Source organism: Antechinus flavipes, chromosome 6 (assembly GCF_016432865.1).
Source record: "Antechinus flavipes isolate AdamAnt ecotype Samford, QLD, Australia chromosome 6, AdamAnt_v2, whole genome shotgun sequence".
Taxonomy (NCBI): Eukaryota; Metazoa; Chordata; class Mammalia; order Dasyuromorphia; family Dasyuridae; genus Antechinus; species Antechinus flavipes.
Window position 1 is genome coordinate 40,734,399 of NC_067403.1, and position 21,511 is coordinate 40,755,909.

The window sequence follows — 21,511 nt, forward strand, 5'->3', positions numbered from 1 at the left end:
TTCTAAGGTCCTACAGATATTTGCTTTGTGATTACATTATTTCGTCTCTGTTAATAAACACCGCTAGATTTTAGTCCCAGCATTGCTACAGAAAGTTCTTCTCCAGAGTTTTCAGTTCTCTGCCTCCTTGCTGGGTGCTAGAAATGGAAAAGCTGCTTGACGTTTTCTTTGTGGATCTTAAAACAGGAAGGTTTGATTGTAACATGCACGTGAAACATCTTGAACTCAGCCAAAATAAGGTTATTTTTGGTGTAGGTGACAAACTGATTTCTTCTGATTTTTTCATATACATTACAGAAATAATTATTAGCAAATGTATGTATTAGGCCTATTAGTGTAGTTCTTTGGAAAAGGATAATCATTTGTTAGCTTAAGTAAGCCATAAAATCTTGGTAAGAACTCTTTCTATGAAAATTTTTGACCAAGGTATATTTCACACATCAGTGAAATTCAGGCAAACTTCTTAGTTGTCATTATTGCTGGACATACTAATGCCTGTCATAAGCAGACCTCAGTTTAAACAGATGATTATAATTGACAGAAATGGGAATAGGAGCCTAATTTTGCTAATTGTTTCCTGTCGTGGACAGGATTTTTGCTAGCGACATTTTTTGTATAAATTTGTGTGTGAATATATGTGTATATATGTACATGTGTGTATCTGTACACATACACACACATAAAAATCAACATGGCTCTTTTTCATTCACTGTGACATTTTAAAATAAAACATTCTTGGGTGAATATGATGAAAGTGTCCTGGGTGCCAGGATTTTTTTGCGGGGGAAGGTGGCTTAAGTGTATTGAAGTTTGACCCTTTATTTCATTCCATGGAAGGATGAATTGTTCCCAAGATGTCTCCTTGCTCCCGCTGGAGCCCTAAGACTTGATATTCTGAGAGAATTGAAAATTCATCACGAATTTTTAATCCATCATAGCCTTTAGAAATATGCATGTAGGCTATCCCTCAAAGCATTCTGGGGAAGAAGAGTAACTGGAATTGCAGTGCTGAGTTCTAATGTGAGCTCTCCCTGTTTAACTGGAACCTTAGCCTGTTTCCTCATCTGTAGAATGGGGGTAAAAATGCTTGCACTACCTACCTCACAGGGTTGTTGTGAGGATCCAACGAGGGAATGAATGTAAAGTACTTTGTAAACTAAAAGGTTATATAAAATGCTGGTTAATATAATTGACAAAGTGGTGGTTAATAAACGGGAGGGGGGAGCTTTTCAGCAAGTCTGAGTGATTTTTAGAAAGGTGCAGAGCAGCACCTGTAGGCTGGGTTCCCCGAACCCTCAGTTTTCTCTGAAGACTAGCTAGCTCATTAACCTTCCTGGCACCATGTGTATTCCAGGACTGGCTGACGAAAGATCCTGCCGGAATTCAAGTTGTAAACATATATGAGGGATGGGGATTCTGGGCACCCAAAGGGTCAAGTTCGAATGTGATCATGGAAAGCCTTCAGGCGCTCTTAGAGAGTTGTCCCCCGACCCAGTGGGGCTCTAAACCCACACTGTACATTTGGATTATGCTGGGGAAGGGGGTCGCACACGAAGGCTCGAGAATTGGGTTTCGGGGCGGCGGTTTCTCCCTTGATAAGTACCGGATGACTCTCGTTGGCAAACTTGTCAACCGAGCTGTGCGTTGGGGCTCGGCGAGCGCCCGACCGTGTCCTTGGGTCAGGGCTTGGGGGTCTGGGTCAGGGTTTTTTGCCCCTGGACAGGGCTGGGGGGACCGAGAGGGCTGGAACGGGGAGCTGCGGGAGTCCCAAGAGGACGGGCCCGGCTGCCGCCGGAAGGTGGGCCCTTGGGGACAGTCCTAGCCCCGAGAGCCCCCGGGGAGGGCAGGGGGCGGGTCTGGGGGAGCTCGCTCAGATCGCGTTCCGCCGGCTCGGGTGCAGGGCGGCGGCCGTACCAGGGACACGGGCGTGTGCGGGGCCTGCGCCTATGGCCGGCCGCGGGGGGAGGCTGCTGGGGCTGGCGGCCGCGGCGGCGGCGATGACAGCGGGGCTGATCTATGCCGTGTGGAGCTACGTGTCCTCCCCGCGGCCCGCGGCCCGCTCAGAGGCGCCCCAACCACATCTGGGGGAGCCTCGGGCTGCTTCTCCTCCGCCAATGGGGAGGAAAGAGAAGAAAGACACTCTCGCGGCGGGGGGAAAGGAGGCCGAGAGCAGCAGCTCGGCTATTCCATCCCTCAAGCAGTCACAGGTGAGTGGCCCGCTGCGGAGCATCGCGGCCGGAGAAGGGATGGCCGGAGCGCGGTCGGGGGGCGGCCGGAGCGCGGGCAGGGAGCGCGGCCAGGGGGGCCCCGGACCGCGGCTGGGGGGAGCCCGGAGCGCGGCCGAGGAGGCCCCGAGCGTGGCCGGGGGGGCCCGGAGCGCGGGCAGGGAGAGCGGGCAGTGGGAGCCCGGAGCGCGGCCAAGGAGGCCCCGAGCGTGGCCGGGGGGGCCTCCGGAGCGCGGGCAGGGGAGCCCCGGACCGCTGTTGGGGGGAGCCCGGAGCACGGCCAAGGAGGCCCCGAGCGTGGCCGGAGGGGCCCCGGAGCGCGGGCAGGGAGAGCAGCCAGGGGAGCCCGGAGCGCGGCCAAGGAGGCCCCGAGCGTGGCCGGAGGGGCCCCGGAGCGCGGGCAGGGGAGCCCCGGAGCGCTGTTGGGGGGAGCCCGGAGCGCGGCCAAGGAGGCCCCGAGCGTGGCCGGGGGGGCCCGGAGCGCGGGCAGGGGAGCCCGGAGCGCGGCCAAGGAGGCCCCGAGCGTGGCCGGGGGGGCAGCAGCGCGGCCAGGGTGGCCCCGAGCGTGGCTGAGGCACTCGCAGCGCAGCCAGAGGGACCCTGAGAGCGGCCAGGGATGCTCTGCGTCAACCTGCGCCCCTTCGCCCTCTTCTCCTCTCTCTGATCCTCGGGCGTTCGTGCGTGTCCCGAGATCTTGACTTTGTCTCTAAACTTTTTACGTAAGCGTCTGGAGATACAAAATTTCCCCTTAGAACTGCTTTGGCTGCATCCCGCAAATTTTGTTATGTTGTCTCGTTATTGTCATTCTCTTGGATGAAATGATCAATTCTTTCTATGATTTGTTATTTCACCCACTCATTCCTCAGGATTGTATTATTTAGCTTCCAATTATTAGGTGGTCTTTTTTCCCACGGCCCTTTATTACATGTAATTTTTATTGCATCATGTGTGTAAACTTTAAAAAAATATTTTGATAACTATATTCTGATTGGTTTCCTTAGTAATCCTATGTATTTTGTTTTTATTCATATTAAACCATGAGAAAGATACTGGCAAAGGGTCATTTGTCATTTAATAAAAGGTTGAGAATCTGATGAGAAAATTCAGAATGGATTAGAACTAGAGGAAGTTTGGGCAACATATTCAAATGGAGTAAATGAAAAATGAAAAAACTTTGGGGTATTCTAGTCCTGATGGTAAAAAACAAACAAACAAATAAACAATAGGCTTCATTATTGCTGAATCCTAACAATGTTTTTATTTATACCTTATTTCTTGTATCATCATAGTTATTTCAAGTATTCTCCTACTTATCTTTTTTTTAAGGGAAAAAAAAAAACAGCATAACTGATTGATATCCATCTCAACAAAGAAGTGGATTGGGAATATCCTCTCTTCTTTCTTCATTCAAATCTTTATAATTGATCTTTATAATCTTGTTCCTTTTTTTTTTTTTTTGTCCTAAAGTTGTCCTTTCCATTTAAATTGTAGTTACTCTGTATATTGTTTCTTGGCTTTGCTTATTTCATTCTCCATCAGTTCATATTGATTTTTCCTTGCTTTTCTGTATTCATCACATTGTTTCTTATTGTACATCAATATTCCATTACATTTATCTACAGCTTGTTTAGCCATTCCCCAAATGTTAGGAATCTACTTTGTTTTTTTTCTTAATTATCACTTTAAAAAATGCTGCTATAAATATTTTAATATATATAATACTTTCTTCTTATCAGTGGTTTCTTTGTGCTATAATGGAATCTCTGGATCAAAGGGGCTGGACATTTTCATCACTTTATTCACATCATAATTTTAAATTACTTTTCAAAATGGTTATACTATTTTATATCTTCACCAACAATGTATTAGTGCCTATCTTTCAATAACTCTTCCAACATGAACTATTGCCATTTTTTGGTCATTTTTGCCAATTTGTAAAGTATAAGCTAAAGCTTCAGGATTGTTTTGATTTTCATTTCTCTTATTATTAGTGATTTATATAATTTTTTCTTATTGTTTTATTCTTTTCTGGTTATACATGTTCATTCATTTAAAAAATACATTTCCTTATGAATCTTGTTGGGAGAGAAAAATCAGAGCAAAAGGGAAAAATCACAAGAGAGGAAAAAAAAACAAGAAAAAAAGAAGTTGACATAGTATGTGTTGATTTATATTCAGTCTCCATAGTTCTCTCTCTCCATGCAGATGTATTTTCCATCCAAAGCTTTTTGGGATTGCCTTGATTACTGAACCACTAAGAAGAACCAAATCTTTTATAGTTGATCATCGCACAATCTTGCTGTTACTGTGTATAGTGTATTCCTGGTTTGTTTCATTCAGCATGAGTTCATGTAAATTTTTCCAGACCTTTCTAAAATCATCCTGTTCATCATTTTTGATAGAACAATGATATTTCATTATTTTCATATGCCATAATTTATTCAGCCATTCCCCAAGTGATGGGCAAATCCTCAATTTCCAATTCTTTGCCACTACAAAAAAGAGTTGCTTGTGGCATTCTTTCATGTGGTTGTGAATACTATTGCAGTTCTTTTTTTTTAAAATAACATTTTATTTTTTCAAAGGCATGCAAAGATAGTTTTCAACATTTAACTTTGCAAAATCTTGTGTTCTTTCCCTTTCTCTCCTTTTTTTCCCTTTCTCTCTGCTCCTCTTCCCAAGACAGTAAGCAATCTGATAGAGATTAAATATGTGCAATTCTTCTAAACATATTTCCATATTTATCATGCTGCATAAGAAAAAACAGATCAAAAGGGAAAAATATGAGGAAAAAACCCAAGAAAACAAACAACAACCAAAAGGTGAAAACAGTATGTTTAGATCTTTATTCAGTCTCCATAGTTTTCTCTCTGGATGTGGATAGCACTTTCCATCACAAGTCTATTGAAACTGCCTTGACTCATCTCAGTACTGAAAAGAGCCAAGTTCATCAATGTTCATCATAACATAATCTTATTGTTAATCTGTATAATGTTCTCTTGATTCTGCTTACTTCATTTAGCATCAGTTCATGGAAGTCTTTACAGGCTTTTCTAAAACCAGCCTGATCATTATTTTTTATAGAACAATAATATTCCATTACATTCATGTGCCATAACTTATTCAGCCATTCCCCAACTGATGGACATCCATTCAATTTCCAGTTACTTGCTAGTACAAAAAGGATGCAGTTCTTTTGGGAAATATGTATTCATTTCTATATTAGTCTCATTTATTTATTCATTTGTTGTATCTAAATCTTGTATATCAAACCCTTTTCAGAAAATATTGATACAAAGAGTATTTTTCCTCATTTAATCACTTCTCTTCTTATTCTAGGTGCATTAATTTTGTCTCTGCAAAATTTGTAATTGCTTCTCTCTCTTCTGTAGTTAACAATACATTTGTTTCTCATAGTTGGGAGAGGTATATGATCTGCTTCTCTTTTGATTTTTTAAAAATGCTATGATCTTTAATATTAAGGTCACATGTCTATTTAGAATGCATTGTGGTATGAATGCAAGTATAAGCCCCATTTCTGCCATACTACATTTCAGTTTTCCCACCAATTTTTATAAAATAAGGAGGATTCCATCCCATCCCACCCCCAGACAATTTATGTTTTCTGCTTTATCAAACACTAGGATATAGAGTGCCATTGAGTCTAATCCTACCTATCTTTGTCTCTAACATTAATTTATCTTTCTTTCTTTCTTTTCTTTTTTTTTAAATATCAGACAGTTTTGATGACTGCTGCTTTATAATATAGCTTGCAATCTGGAAGAGCTGTTCTTTCTTTATCTCTACTTCTCATCATTTCCCTTATTATTCTAGATCTTTTGTTTTTCCAGTTGAACTTTTATTTTACCAAGTTTTGTAAAGTATTGCTCCTTGATAATTTGATTGATATAACATTAAAAAGAAATTAATTTTGGAATTATTGTAATTTTTATTGTATTGATATGGCCTAGCCATTACTGAATATTTCTCTGCACTTTGTAATTGGATCAATTCAAGTCTCCTTTCTTCCTGTAGCTTAATCTTTTTTCAGGTGGCCTTACTCCTATTGACTTTCTTCTTCTTTCTTCTCATTCCCCCCCCCTTTATTTGTTACCCCTTTCCTTTGGGATTTTGCTTATTAATTATATCATTTTTCCCCTTGGATTTTTCTGGCTACATACTTCTTATCCCTTTTCCCTTCTCTCATTTCATGTCAAATAGGTGGCCCTTTTTGCTTTTCTTCACACAAGGAGGGGAAAAGATTCTTAGTCTTGTTCATTGTTTTTAAAATTTTCATAATTTTTGTACCACTTTCCAGAGAGGATTTCTCTTTCTTCATTATCTATACTTTCTTTCTGTCTACTTTAGGGCTTCACTCTCTGGATCATGAGCTTTATAATTATCAAGTCTCTATTCTCTATATTCCTCATATATTCAAAACTCTCCCCTCTTGGCAATTTCTGCCTCTGACTTATAGAATTTGCCCTTTGGATTTCTCTTGTCCATTGTCTCATTTCTAAACAATGCCAATTCTTGCAAGTATCAGAGAGAACACTGTCCCATGGTAAGTCTTTCCCTGCCCCCACCCCAGTTCCTGCTTATGCTGCCTATCACTGAACTATATACCCTTTCTTTGGCCGCCTTTTTTCTCCATTTGCTTCAAGATCTCCTCTTTGGTTGATCCCTTTTCACCTCCCTAGGTGCCAATTGCCCCCAGGAATTCCAACTCCTCTCCTCCCAAGGTAGGACAAGTAATCTTTTCAAGCTTTAGCTCACCCAGACCACATCCAGCCCAAAATTTTCATCTCCTTTCACAAAATATCTTCCTTTAATTATAATGCTCACCAATAGATCCTCTCTCCCAAAACAAGGCTTCTTTCCTGTCCTTCTTCCACTTTTTGATCTTTTTTTCCTTCCTCACTCACTCACCTGTATGATGTTTTCTATCAGAAACCATCACCTTCCCCTCATTGCTAGCCTTCAATCTGACTCAGTTACTGCACACGTTCCTTTCCCTCTTCTGCTCTCCCCTTTCTTGTCCCATTTTGTAATGTAGGCCTACAAAAAACATTGATCACTTATAAATGTGTCTCTAGGTTCTGTCCATAATACCATAGGCCCGTCCTTTCACTAAATATCTCCATCAGACTTCTGCTTTCAGTCTCCTTGTTCAAATTTAAAAACAAGTCTCTTACTAAACTAAATGTTCTCACTCTATTGTTGTTACTATTTTTGGCTCCTACATTTATTTATTCACACTTTCTGCATTCCTTTTGTTATCTGTTCATTTTCTGAACAGTGATAGGAGACAAGATCTCAAGTCTCTTAGTTTTCTCATAGTTTGAAAGATTCCTGGTTCATCAACCTAAGTGACTGCCCCAGTTGACTTTTGGATGGATAAAACTGGATTCCAAGCTCTTTCCATCAGGTTTAGTGGAGTACCACACAGACCATACACAGACCCACAGGCTGAATTCTTTTAAAAAAGTTTTAAAGTTTTTTTTACATGTAAGTACAAAATAAGAAAAGAAAAAAAGTCCATGTACCTGACAGAACATAAAAGAGGATTCAATATAAAAATATAAATTTTCATTTCAAGAAAACCTGAATAATAAATATTATACATTGTTTTCAAAGTTGTCCAGTTCTTCTTTGCTTCCTTGTAAGTTTTCTTTTGTTCTCAACTGTGTACTTTATTTTTCTCCCTCCCTCCCCAAAGAGGTCTACAAATTAGTCAAATATACATATATGTTATATGTATGTACACACATATATATGACATACTTACATACTGTGTCATAAAATATAAACATTCCATATAAACATATTGAGATCCATATACATACACATATATAAACTCATGTACATTTATGTAAGATTGTTCTATGCTTATTTCCTTTGTCATCTATTTATTTGAAGATGGATACCATCTTCCTAAGTCAAAGTCTTTCTATATTTTTCTAAATCAACTAGCTCATCATTTTCTAGATTAAGGCAATATTTCACTCGAATCACATTCTATCTGAGAGATTGTATATGAAAGTCTTTCCTCATTTTTCGACATTCCTTCTATTTTTGGCTGCATAGATTTTATTTATACAAGAAAATTATATTTTAAATAATCAAAAGTATCCATTCTAATACTTCCACAATGCCCTCGCCTTGTAATATTGTTTAAAATCTGATACTACTGAATCTGCTTCTTTTACACCTTTTCCCCCCGGTTTCTTTGAAGTTCCTGATTTTTTTGGTTTTCTAAAGGAACTTTATTATTATTATTATTATTTCTAATTCAGTAAGATAATTTGTTAAGTAATTTAATAGGGATGGCATTACATAAATAGATCAGACTGATTTCTATTGGTTGGGTACTCTGAGGCTTTGGGAGGAGGGATTGAATCCAATTTCAAGCCCACATATGTCTGTTCCTTTCCCTCTTCTGCTCTATTTTCTTAGGTCTTACTAGTGCAGTTTTACTGCCAGGACCATGGGAAATCGGGAAATTACAGAAGCTCCTTTATAATTTGATAGGGTCAAATTAACATTTGAAAAGTTTCAAAAGAAGTGCTTTACTTCTAGAATAAAATTGAAACTTTTCTTAGGCCTTTAAATCCTTCACAGTATGACCTCTCCAGCTTATTAGACATTGTTCCCCTTCTTGAACTCTACATTCCAGCTGCAATGAGCTGATTTGCTGTTTCACATACATAATATTCCATTTCCCATCTCTGCTTTTGCACTGGTTTTCTCTTGTTCCTGGAAGTATTTCTTCTTTCACATCCACCTTAGAATTCTTGGCTTCCTCCAAAGCCTAGCTCCTATATCACCTCCAAAAATTACCATCTATTTATTATGAACATATTTTGTATTTATTTATGTGTAGTTATTGTTCCTCCATTTAGAATGTAAACTTCTTGAAGGCAGGTATTGTTGATTGTGGATTCAGTCTCATTGATTAAAGAGTAGGTTGTTTGCTTCCTTGGTGAACATGGATGTGACCTAAGATTCATTTTCTGTTTCACAGGAAAGAGCACAAAATAAACAAGTCCTAGTGCTGGGCCTGGATGGAGCAGGAAAGACCAGTGTCCTCCATACCTTAGCAACAAATAAAGTCCAGCATAGCATTGCTCCCACCCAGGGCTTCAATGCAGTGTGCATCAACAATGGAGATATGCAGATGGAGTTCCTGGAGAGTAAGTGAGAGGCTTCTACTGCACAGGTTGAACAAATGGCTTTATCTGTTTATATTGAAGTTGTATGTTCATGTAATGGATACTTCTTTAGCATTTTAGTGAGTGCATATCTTTGTGATACGTGAACATGGGAGCTTTAGGTTCTTTCTTAAATAATAGATTTTTATTTTCAAAATACATGCAAAGATAATTTTCACCATTCACCCTTGCAAAATCTTGTGTTCCAAATTTCTCTCCCCCTTCCCTGCACTCTTTCCCCAAGACAGCAGATAATCAAATATAGGTTAAATATGTGCAATTCTTTTAAACATATTTCCACATTTATCATGCTCCAAAAGAAAAATAAGAACAAAAAGGAAAAAAATGAGAAAGAAAAAAAAAAAAAACAAGCAAACAAACAACAACAAGAAGAAAGGTGAAAATGTGATGTTGTGATCCACATTCAGTCCCCAGAGTCCTCTCTGGGTGCAGATGGTTCTCTCCATCAAAAGTCTATTGGAACTGGCCTGAATCATCTCATTGCTGAAAAGAGCCATGTCTGTCAGAATTGATCATCGTATACTTTTGTTGCTGTGTACAATGATCTCCTGGTTCTGCTCACTTCATTAGCATCAGTTCATGTAAGTGTCTCTAGGCCTTTCTGAAATCATCCTGAAACAAGTTGTTTCTTACAGAACAATAATATTCCATAACATTCATATACCATAACTTATTCAGCCATTCTCCAATTGATTGGCATCCACTCGTTTCTAATTCCTCACCACTACAAAAAGGGCTGCCACAGACATTTTTGCACATGTGGGTCCCTTTCCCTCCTTTATGATCTCTTTGGGATATAAGCCCAGTAGTAGCACTGCTGGATCAAAGGGTATGTACAGTTTGATAGCCCTTTGGGCAGAGTTCCAAATGAGCACTTAGTTTCTGATATTTGTGTTGGGCTATTTAATGCATGACCACTGAGAAAATAATTAGCATTTAAATATTCCATGGTGTACCCTTGAACATTCTTAAAATTACATACAGACAGACTTGCAAAAGAAAACTTCACTAGTTTACTAGTGTAAGCTTCTGCCCCCTCACTCCTGACACCCTCTCTGTGTCCCTTATTGATGTCCCACAGGATATCATTCACCCCTATGAACAAATATTTCTTCCTTATTAAACTCCCAATTTCCACATGTCGAATCTCATCATTGGATATGTCGTCCTGAGACACAGCAGGAGACCAATAAATCAACTTTTACAATAGTCGATAAGATTCAGAGCTGTAGTTGTTGCTGTATGAACAGAGTGATGGGGTTGAATTCAAAAGATATTGTGAAGGGAGAGTTCATAGGATTTGGCAATTAATTTGAATATGGGGAATGGAGGCAAACGAAGAGTTAAGGATGATTCTGAGGTTCCAAATCTGATTGATAGAGAAAGGATGGAGAAGTGTGAAAGAAGAGTGGTTTATTGGGGGAAGACTGGCTTTACATAGGTTGGATTTGAGATGATTTTTGGGAAACCCAAAAGAACACATCTTGCAGAAAGCTGGTTATCAGAAAGAGGCATCAACTACCTCATTCTGCTGGGATTGGAGCTAAAAAATAGGTGAAGACTGGGTATGTGGATAGATCTGGGGGTCATCTGCATGGCTGTGATGACTGAGCTCATGAGAACAGAGAAGAGGGCTCAAAACTCTGTTCTGGGTCCTGAAGAACACCCAAGATTAAGACTATCTACAATAGTTTTCTTTTGTAAAATGGAGATGAAAGGACCTATCTCATAGGATTGTTATTAGGACCAAATGAGCTGATGCATGTAAATCTTTGTTCAGTAAGCCTTAAAATGGGATGCAAATTTTAGTTATATTTATATTTTCAGATAATAAGGGAACAGAACAAGCATTTATTAAGCACCTACTATATGCCAGACTTTGTACTAAGTGCTTTATAAATATTTTCTCATTTGATCCTCACAACAACTCTTTCTGTTAGATGCTTTATGAGCTCCATTTTGTAGTTGAGGAAATGACTTACCCAGGATCACACAACTAGCAAGTATCTCAGCCAGCATTTGATATCAGGTCATTTTAGTTCCAGTCCAGCCTGCCCTTTAGCTTAACGACACTAAGACCTGACATTTCTATAGCATTGTAAAATCTGTAAAGTGCTTTATATATTATTTCATGTGAGCCACACAAAAATCCTGTGAAGTATTTACAGCATTAATATCCCCATTTAAATAGTGTGAAACTTAGATTCTAAAAGGTTGCCCATGGTTTGACCATGATCTGCCCAAGATCAAACAGCTACTAAATATCCAAGGCAGAATTTGAACCCAGAGCCTTAAGGTCTAGCAACCCATCCACTACATCATACCGCTTCTCTACTTTCTATTTTACTAGCAAATGTTTTAAATAATTTGAAAACCTTAAGAATCAGAAATTCTCAACTCAGCAAAGAAAGGCAAAAATATGAGCTGGGGGCATCAAAAGGAAAAAGAATGAAAATATAATTAGATTTGGCAAACGAAATGTTTTGTCTCAAGATATTTAGTGCTTTTATCAACTAAGCTTTTGATGGGCCAGGAAAAAAAAAGAGCTATACTGGGGAGGAGGGGTAGTGATGGCGGTCGGAAGGCTGCCAGATCTCTCCTTTCCTCTGAGGTGGGAGCTCTCTCTGAAACTCCTTAGAAGCAAACATAAACTAGAAAACATGACAGTAATCATGTTTCATCTTCATACGGCGCTCTATGGCTTACAAAACAAAGATGCCACAAAGATGGTTCATGCTTCGGGTACAGTTTGGACAAATTGTTGCAGTGCTCGGGAAGGGAGTGCTGAGAGATTGGTCAGGCTTCAGGATCTCAAAGTGATCCGTGGTATTCTAAGCCCTTGCCCTCATCTTGACTTTGGTCCTGCCGTTGGACTTCAGGGACTCTCAAAGAGAGAAGGAGGTTGACAACTTTGTATAATTCTATCTCACTTAAATCCAATTTACTGGAACATCAAGACCATGGTATTTTTCATCCTCTTCAAGGACAAACAAATAACAAACAACAACCTATTATTTCCTTTGATCATTTGCAACAGTTCTTACGGGGATCAGGTAGTAAAAATATTCTATCACCTCTACAAAGAGATCTACCAAGCTGTATTTTCTGTTCTCGTTTCTCTGCTTCAGACATTTATCTCTAGTGCAAACCAGGAATCTCCACCTGGATGCCATATTGACAGAAGTCCAAAGACAGTTTTTTTTCCTTTTTTTCTTCTAACTCTGTTTATATTTTAGAGTTCATTATTTCTTTCTATAACAGTCTCCTGTGCTTGAAACTTTGACATTGACTTTTTCTTTTACCTTATTTCTTATAATGTCAATAAGTATCTTCTTTTCCCCTACAGTATGCCCTGTGCTCTTCTCTCTGTCTCTCTCTCTGTCTCTCTTTGTCTTTCTTCTCTCTCTGTGTCTCTGTCTCTCCCTATCTCTCTGTCTTTCTGTCTCTCTGTCTCTTTCTTTGTTTCTCTCTCCCTCCCTCCTTCCTTCCCATGTTCCCCCCTCCCTTTCTCTCTCTGTCTCTCCTCTCTCTTCTCTCTCCCCCTCTTTCTCTTTTTCTCTGTCTCTCTCTCCCCCTCCATCCCTCTCTCCCTCCTTCCCCCCTTTCCCTCCCCTTTTCCCCCCTTTTTGCGTAAAATTCCTCCCCACCCTTAAAAGCACCACTTAAATGGTCACCTCTTCCATGAAGCTCCTTTGATTTCCCTGATGATAGATCTTTCTTCTCCATAGCAAGGAACACTTTGCTTTGTACCGCTCCAAAGCACTTATCCTGCAATACTGTATCTTACAGTTATACGTGCATACATGTATGCATCTGATCATCTTCTTACAGCTCCCTCATTTTATATAACAATCCTTATATCTCTTCTACCACCTAGTGCAACATTCATCCAGTTCACTGAATTTTAAAATTTTGATTCACAATTTTTTTGTGAACAATTCACAGTCATTTGAATCACATTTTACAGGTGAGGAAACTAGACTTTAGAGAGATTAATTGATTTCAAGCTAACATAGCTGGCAAGTGACAGAATCAAGACTCCAGCTGGACTGTCCCCTAACCCTGCTTAGTTGTTTTTTTTTTTCCTGTACTGAAGGTGAACAAACTACAGCCTAGAGTCCAAATGTGGGCCTGTTCTGTATTACCCCAGAGAGCTAAGAATGGCTTCTCCCTGCCTCCCTCATTTAAAAATTTTCTTGTATTTTAAAATAGAAAAAAATTCTTAGATTGCAGATGTACAAAATGGGATTTGGTCCTTGGGCCATTGTTTGCTGACTCATGAAATACTTGCCTTCAGCCCATTACTATTTCACCATAGCCCTCCATAAAGTCTATAACCAGAGGTGACTCTGGGCCCTCGCAGACTGTGATTCAGCCTTTGAAGAACCTTCTGGGACCATGTATTTCTGATTTTTTGATTAGACTTCCCTCTACTGTTTTCTTACAGTTGGTGGCAGTGAGCCTTTCCGTTCTTATTGGAAGATGTACCTCTCCAAGGTATTGGTGTTGATTTTCGTGGTAGACTCGGCAGATCACAGACGATTACCTGATGCCAAAGAGCATCTTCATCAATTGATCCAAAAAGATCCAGCCCTTCCTCTAGTGGTTTTTGCAAACAAACAGGTAAGACCTCATAGATACACTACCCACTAGATGAGGGTTCTTTTTGTTAGCATTTGTTTTTGTTTTTTTTAATAATAGCTTTTTATTTTTCCAAATACATGTAGATCGTTTTCAACATTTACCTTTGCAAAATTTTGTGTTCCAAATTTTCCTACCTCTTCTCTAGACAGAAAGCAATTCAAAATATAGGTTAAGCATCTGTAATTCTTCTAATAGCATTTCCATATTCATAATGCTGTGCAAGAAAAATCAGAGCAAAAGGGGGAAAAAACCCAAGCAGACAACAACAACAACAACAACAACAACAAAAAGGTGAAAATCTTGTGCTTTGATCCACATTCAGTCTGTCTAGTTCTCTGGATGTGAATCCAGACTCCATCATGAGTCTATTGAAATTGCCTTGAATCATCTTTGTTGAAAAGAGCCAAGTTCTACCTGGGTTTTCTTTTTAACATAAAAAAAACAGGTTTTTCTTATTTTTTAAAAAGATAGTTTTATGTCCTACATTCAGGACTAGAAATGAAAGAAAGCTTAGGCTTTTTTTTTTCTAGTTGGGTCCAGTGAATAGAATTAAGTACAATAAGTAGAAGTTAAAATGAGACAGATTTAGGTTTTATGTTAAAAAAACAAACAAACAAAAAAACAAAAACAAATCTTCTTCATAATTAGAGCTACCTGAAAGTGGAATGAGAGGTCTCAGAAGAGGACCTTTTCAAGGAGGAAAATTATTCTGTTGGCTTGAGTAGACAGTTCCTCTAAAATATGGTGCAGAGAAAAATCTGATTTGAAGGAGATAGAGAAAAACCCAAAATTGAATTCCAAGTTCTCTCTTTAATATCTCTGATTTTAGGCAAACTCGAGAACTTTTAGTCTTCTTCTGTATAAGGATTACATTGGACTACAGTGTTTTTAAAATTCTATAATAATAATAGGACTATGTCCCTTTTACTTTGTTCTTTTTGTTGGAAATAGAGTCTACCTATTAATTTCTGTAAAGGAAGGAAATGGAAGAGATAGAGGAGATTAAAAAGAGCAGAAACAGAGCCCACAAGGTAGATCTTTCTGGGATTCAGCATTTACAACTTTGATCTGACTATACTTCCATTTAACCTCATGTTAGATTAAAAAAGAAAAGAAAAACTCGGCAAAACTCATTGAAAAATATTTGAGGAGAGCATAGTAGACAGAGTACAAGCCCTGAAATCAGGAGGACCTGAATTCAAATTTGGCCTCAGACACTTAACACTTCCTAGTTGTGTGACCCCAGGCAAGTCACTTAATCCCAATTGCCTCAGCAAAAAAAAAAAAAAAAAAAAAAAATTATTTTTAGCTTTTGCATCTTTAGTTTTGCCCATCTCTGAAAGCACAGGTTTGTAATGCAGTATTTTGTTTTGTTAATTTGGAAACCTACATTTTTTGCTGTATACAGAGCAGCCTACAGAAGCTGAAAAGAAATGAGTAGAGAAATTTCTACTCTAATAAATGAGGAAAAAAATCTTCTGTAGGATGAGCCTTTTCTTCATGGAAAATAACACATATTTCATTGATTACAACCATTTAAAAAATAAAAAAGAAGATGGTTTTTTCCACTGAGGAACATGTCAATAGGTAACACTTAGATAGTTTTTTACAATTTATAAAGCAGTTTATATATTTCATTTCTTTTGATGCTTCCAATAAATCTTACTCTGGTGAAGTAAGTTATGCTGAATAATAAATTAGCTCCCATTTTATAAAGGAGAACATTGTCACCCACAAAAGGCAGATTGCCCAAAGTCAAATAGTAAGTTTCAGACCTGGAACCCCAACTAAGGTCTTCCACTTCCAACTCCCACATTCCATGACTGCCTTGTAGCTCCCCATGTTGATCATAACCTCTTGCTTGTCAACCCTTATCATCTTAATAATGGAAATCCAGCACATGCCCCTAGTTTTCAAAGTAATAAATACAAAATTTTGCAAAAATCTTCAGGGTGCTTTTTACTTTACAACATTTGATATTGAAAACTTTTATTTTTAAGTTTCACTAAGTTTAAATTTGATCTCTGAAATATATCCATTACCTTGAATGTTCAATTTTTAATATCCAGTATTGGTGGATTAAGGTCTAGTTTTAGATTTAAGGTCTGGCTAATAGTCATGTAAACTGAGACCACAGAAGATACTCTTTTTTTTCCTTTTTCTTATTATTATTATAACTTTTTAGTGGCAGAACATATGCATGGGTAATTTTTTTACAACATTATCCCTTGCACTCACTTCTGTTCCGTCTTTTCCCTTCCCTATCTCCACCCCCTCCCCTAGATGACAGACAATTTTATACATGTTAAATATGTTATAGTATATCCTAGATACAATATATGTGTGCAGAATCGGACAGTTCTGTTGTTGCACAGGAAGAATTGGATTCAGAAGATAAAAATAACCAGGGAAGAAAAACAAAAAATACAAACACTTCACATTCATTTCCCAGTGTTCCTTCTCTGGGTATAACTGCTTCTGTCCATCACTGATCAATTGGAATTGAATTAGAAAAGATACTCTTTTGATATGTGAACAATATGTGAATTTCATTTAATAACTGTATCATTCATCTTGAATCAAGAAATTAAACTTATTCATACCAAATATTGTTCAGTCATCAGCATAATGCTATATATTATTTGCTGATCATAAGTTTCCTCATTTTAATCTCATAGAAATACTTTTCAGGCAGTTATAAATTTTTAACTTTATTATAATTCATGAATAACTTGGAAATTCCAGTTTGATATATCCTTCTCTTTTTTGAGGAAACAAGGTGATGCAGTAAAGAGAGCACTGAATTTGGGGTTGGGAAGACCCCCAGTTCATTTGTGACTTCAGATACTGCTGTATAATCCTTAGCAAGTCAGTTAACCATTGTCCGACTCAGTTTCCTCTGTTGTAAAATGGGGATAATAATAGCACTTATCCCCCAGGGTGATTAGGAGGATAAATGAGATATTCGTAATACATTTAGCACAGTGCCTAGTATAGGAAGGAAGGAATAAATTTTTTTTCCCTTCCTATCTTTGGGACATGAGGAGGACATATATACATATACATATGTATATGTACACATATATGTGTGAGTAGGTGTGTATATGTGTTATATTTGTGGGGGGATATGTGTGTATATACGTATATGTGCATATATTTGGGAGATATGTGTAAATGTATACATATATGCATATATATGAGTGTAGATATATGTGTATATATATATTTGTATGCAAACATACACACCTAACTTTAGAAGTTTATAGGATCATAAAGGTAGAGTTGGGAGGCACTTTAGGCATCATAAATAATAAGTTTGTCCAACCTTTCTTAATTTGTAGATTTTATAATGAATATCATTATAGTATATATAATGAAATTAGAAATATAAAACTCGGCTTTTAAATTTCATCATTGCTGTTGATTATCATATAATATATCCTTTCTGAGTTAAAAAATAAAATTTCACTATTCTCATTCTTCAGGCTCTGACTTTTACTCAGGAAGAGTTGTATAAACTTAAAGTAATTTACCTAATTTAAACAGAATTTTTTTTTTAATTTGAAAGATACCTGCTTTCTTTCTTTTCTGAAGACTACTGAGCAGAGTTATTTTTAAGAAATATAACCTATATGTCTACTAGTTTCTTTAACCTAATTTCAGAAATTAACTGGGTTAAAGTTATAGGACTAAATAAATTCAGGGTCAAGGATTTGAAGATACATATTGTATTACAGATACACATACACAGATATAGCTTGATGAGTTCTGCTACTTTTGGTCCCATTTTCCTTCTTTATTTCACCCCAGAAAGATTAAAGGTTGTTACAAAGCTCAAATATGTATTTAACAGGACAATTAAAGATAAAAAGCAAAACAGAACAAAACTCTGATCAAAAAAAGCAGAGAACCAGAATGTATCAGGCACCTGGGATATTAGTTATTAAACTTGAGCAGATTTTGACTTTGAGCTTTCTGACAGCTAACACAAAACAAAAACATTGGATTGTGAAATCTTCTTATTTGATGAAAGTCAAGAAGTTCTTGTATAGAAACTTTTCTGACCCAAAATCTTAGGAGGGAACTATTACATGGGATCTTTACAGAAGCATGTCTGTCTGTAACCCTCCTTGGATTCTGTCTTCAGTTTCAGGAATATTCCCCTTTCTTATTCCTACTTTCTACTAAAGCTGGAATTAAAATATTAGATTTTATGCTAGGGTAAGCATATTTCAACAGGAACTAAGATACTATTGTACAGGTGTGGAATTTTCTGATGCTCTACTAATACATAGAATCTAGAGAACCTAGATGTAGATAGTTACTAGTAGGTAGTTAGTACAGTCTCTAGGTAACATATGTCTCAAACTTTTATCAAGTGCTAGTGGCAACTTATTGGATCACAAGAAATTCATTAATTTTCTGACAAATGTCTTAAAGACTGATTTTGGGCTTATTGATAGGTTTTGAATGGCCATCACTAGAAGACAGTTGATAGATTGTGAAAATTTAAGTGCTTGACTTGTTAATGGATAATTCCCATGTATTCTCTTGATTCCTGAAATTTATAGTAAAGCCCCCTCCTCAAAACAGCAAAAAAGCTGATTTACAATTTTAACTGTTATTTTTACCTGTGAAAATGTTAAAGTTTTAAAAGAATTGATCAAAAAAAGAAAGAATAACTGAGTATATGTGTATATATGTATGTGTATTGTATCTGTATATGTGTATATATGTATGTGTATTGTATCTGTATATGTGTATATACATAGAGATATGTATTTATATACAATCCCTAAAATCATACAATTTTACAGCTGAAAGAAAGGGAACTTAAACATAATTTATTCTTGAAAAAATATTCTTTTTTGTCAAACCAATATGCAAAATAATTGGCTTTTTCTCCCTTTTGTTTTCTGGGCCAAGGATCTTGAAGATGCATATTGTATCACAGATATTCATGAAGCTTTGGGATTATCTGAAATTGGAGATGATAGAAAGTTGTTCTTATTTGGAACCCACGTAACCAAGAACGGCTCAGAAATCCCTTCCAGTATGCAGGATGCACGAGAACTTATTGCCCAGCTGGTTTCGGATGCCCAGTGACCGGTACCTCAGTGTCAGTCGGCCCTTATAACCAGAGAATGTTGTGTTGCAAGCTTGAAGCCAAAAAGGTTTTTACTTTTAAATAGAAGACAAACCTTATTCTATTTTCTTCACAGCACATGAAACTTAGATGACTAAAATGTTAATTTATTTAAAGCATCGATTTTAATTAGATACTAATACATTTAATATATATTTATATTTTTGAGCTGTGTTTTTAGAAGCCTTAGGTTTTTGTTCAGCAATATTAAAATGTACAGGAAAAAATGGCTATAGATACTGTCTTCTCCAAAACAAGATTGCATTCACTGTCCAACTTAGAAGATGGTTTTCAGTTGTTGCCACTGTCAACAAATAAGTCATCCAGTGCCTGATCTGGTGATGAGTTCCTTTTGCCTCGGGCTGGATCATAGAGTTTGTCATTGAACTTGTAGCTTTCCCAGCTTCAATTTTGTCTTCTCTTAGAGAACCTTCAAGAACCCAAAGTCTACCTAATAAGACTTTAGTGAAAGCTTTAGAAAATATATCATAATTTTGAAAATCAGAATAATTCATTAAGAGATGACAGTGCCAATCAAACTGAAATAAAAAGAAATCAATTGGAATTTTTATTTTTTCAACTAACAAGTAATTTTTTCTTTCTTTGCTCCCTCTCTCCCAAATTAAAAGAAAAAGAAAAACAGAACTCTTGTTATAAATATACATAGTTGACAAAACAGATTCCCAACTTGTATATGTTCAAATATTAAAAATAGGATAATATTAAACATAGAATTCTGGATTACAGCTTAAAATTCAAAAGAAATACTTTTTAAGATGAAGCTGAACAATAAAAATTATGGGACTTATTTTGGAATTTTGTTTTCAAATTTTACATTTTGTCTTTTATATAACACTTATTTTTGGCTTTGTTTAGAAAACATTATAAATAAATACATTAAGATATTGATCATTATACTTGCCTTCATAAACAATTGTATAAAATTAAACCTTTAACTTTAGTTGCTTGTCTGACTACCATTTTTTTTCTTGTTTTACAGATTTGAAAAGTGGGTTATAACTCTAACATGGAGATACTGACGCAGAATTTTTCCTTCTGTAATTTGAGATCTGCGGTAAAACATGAAACCCAAAGATAATGAAACTAGCTAAATCCTCTCAACTTAAATTATATCCTTCTTCTGCATTTTCTCTTCTGTTTTTCTTTATGATTTCATATCTAATTGATGTCATTCTCTATGAGCCACCTCCATCTCCAGTAAATCTTCCTTAGTAACAAAGAAACAGTTAAGAAAACCAACCAGCACAGTGACCATATCCAACAATAGCCTTCATTTGCTTTTGTGCCCCCCTTGATTAGCTTCAAATATTTGTGTGTGGGAAACTTTTTCTTTTTTTTTCTTTCTTTTTAAAAAGTTTTTGCTAAACTGGGCTTTTGGTCAAATCCTTCCTTGAATATACCCATGAATGCTTTTTTGAGATGACTAGAAAAAGAGCAAACTGGATGCATCTTCTCCCTTAATACAGTAAGCTGTAAGGAACTCCACTTCTTTTTTAAAAATTAAATTTTTTTCTTATAGCTTTTTATTCACAAGATATATGCATGGTTAATTTTTCAGCATTGACAATTGCAAAACCTTTTGTTCCAATTTTTCCCCTCCTTCCCCCCCCCACTCCCCCTTAGATGGCAGATAGACTGATACATGTTAAATATGTTAAAGTATATGTTAAATACAATAGACAGATATATACATACATACATATACATAGTTATTTTGCTGCACAAGAAGAATCGGACTTTGAAATAATGCACACTTAACCTATGAAGGAAATCGAAAATGCAGGCAGACCAAAATAGAGGGATTGGAAATGCTATGTAGTGAGGAACCCCACTTCTAAGATGGATAGACATGATTTTCTTGGCTTGTTGTCTTAACAAATAAAGAAGGAAGGGCAAAACCAAGAGGAGGCTTGGTTACTGGAAGAATGTGGCTGAACTGGGGTGTGTGTGTGTGTGTGTGTACACCAGTGGGGTTTTTAGGCATGGGAAAACTTTCCCCCTACTGCTGATTTGAGACTTGTTCTACACTCGGTATTCCAAACCACCAGAGTGAAGATAAAGAAACTTGTGCTTGCTGTGAAAGTTACCCCATCTGTGAAACTTTCTGGTGTTCTGAGATCTATGGAACCCCAAGTCCTCAAACTCTGCCTAAAATAATGGAACTCAGAACTAAGCAGGATTTTCTTGACATTGAAACTATTAAGGACTCTTGCTTCCCAAGAGTAGCTTTGGAAGAGTAAGAT

General features: G+C 37.3%; 1 protein-coding gene across 3 annotated transcripts; it reads left to right on the forward strand.

Annotated features, from left to right (window-relative positions):
* Nucleotides 1-1,929: 1,929 nt before the first annotated feature.
* Nucleotides 1,930-20,393, forward strand: ARL9 (ADP ribosylation factor like GTPase 9). 3 transcript variants are annotated; one of them, XM_051966257.1, is made up of 5 exons: nucleotides 1,930-2,207; nucleotides 9,250-9,418; nucleotides 13,905-14,080; nucleotides 19,028-19,220; nucleotides 20,248-20,393. In XM_051966257.1, exons 1-4 carry the CDS (start codon nucleotides 1,947-1,949, stop codon nucleotides 19,205-19,207), a joined length of 786 nt encoding a protein of 261 aa, XP_051822217.1. In that variant the 5' UTR covers nucleotides 1,930-1,946; the 3' UTR covers nucleotides 19,208-19,220; nucleotides 20,248-20,393. The 3 variants fall into 3 exon arrangements, 1 of the variants encoding a protein (XP_051822217.1); XR_007948375.1 differs by having other exon boundaries at nucleotides 1,934-2,207; nucleotides 19,028-19,275; XR_007948376.1 differs by lacking the exon at nucleotides 9,250-9,418 and having other exon boundaries at nucleotides 1,931-2,207; nucleotides 19,028-19,275.
* Nucleotides 20,394-21,511: the final 1,118 nt, after the last annotated feature.

Coding starts and splice junctions, on each gene's coding strand:
- ARL9 (XM_051966257.1), top strand. CDS start 1,947: ATGGCCGGCCGCGGGGGGAGGCTGCTGGGGCTGGCGGCCGCGGCGGCG. Junction 2,208..9,249: donor CATCCCTCAAGCAGTCACAG/GTGAGTGGCCCG, acceptor TCTGTTTCACAG/GAAAGAGCACAAAATAAACA. Junction 9,419..13,904: donor GCAGATGGAGTTCCTGGAGA/GTAAGTGAGAGG, acceptor GTTTTCTTACAG/TTGGTGGCAGTGAGCCTTTC.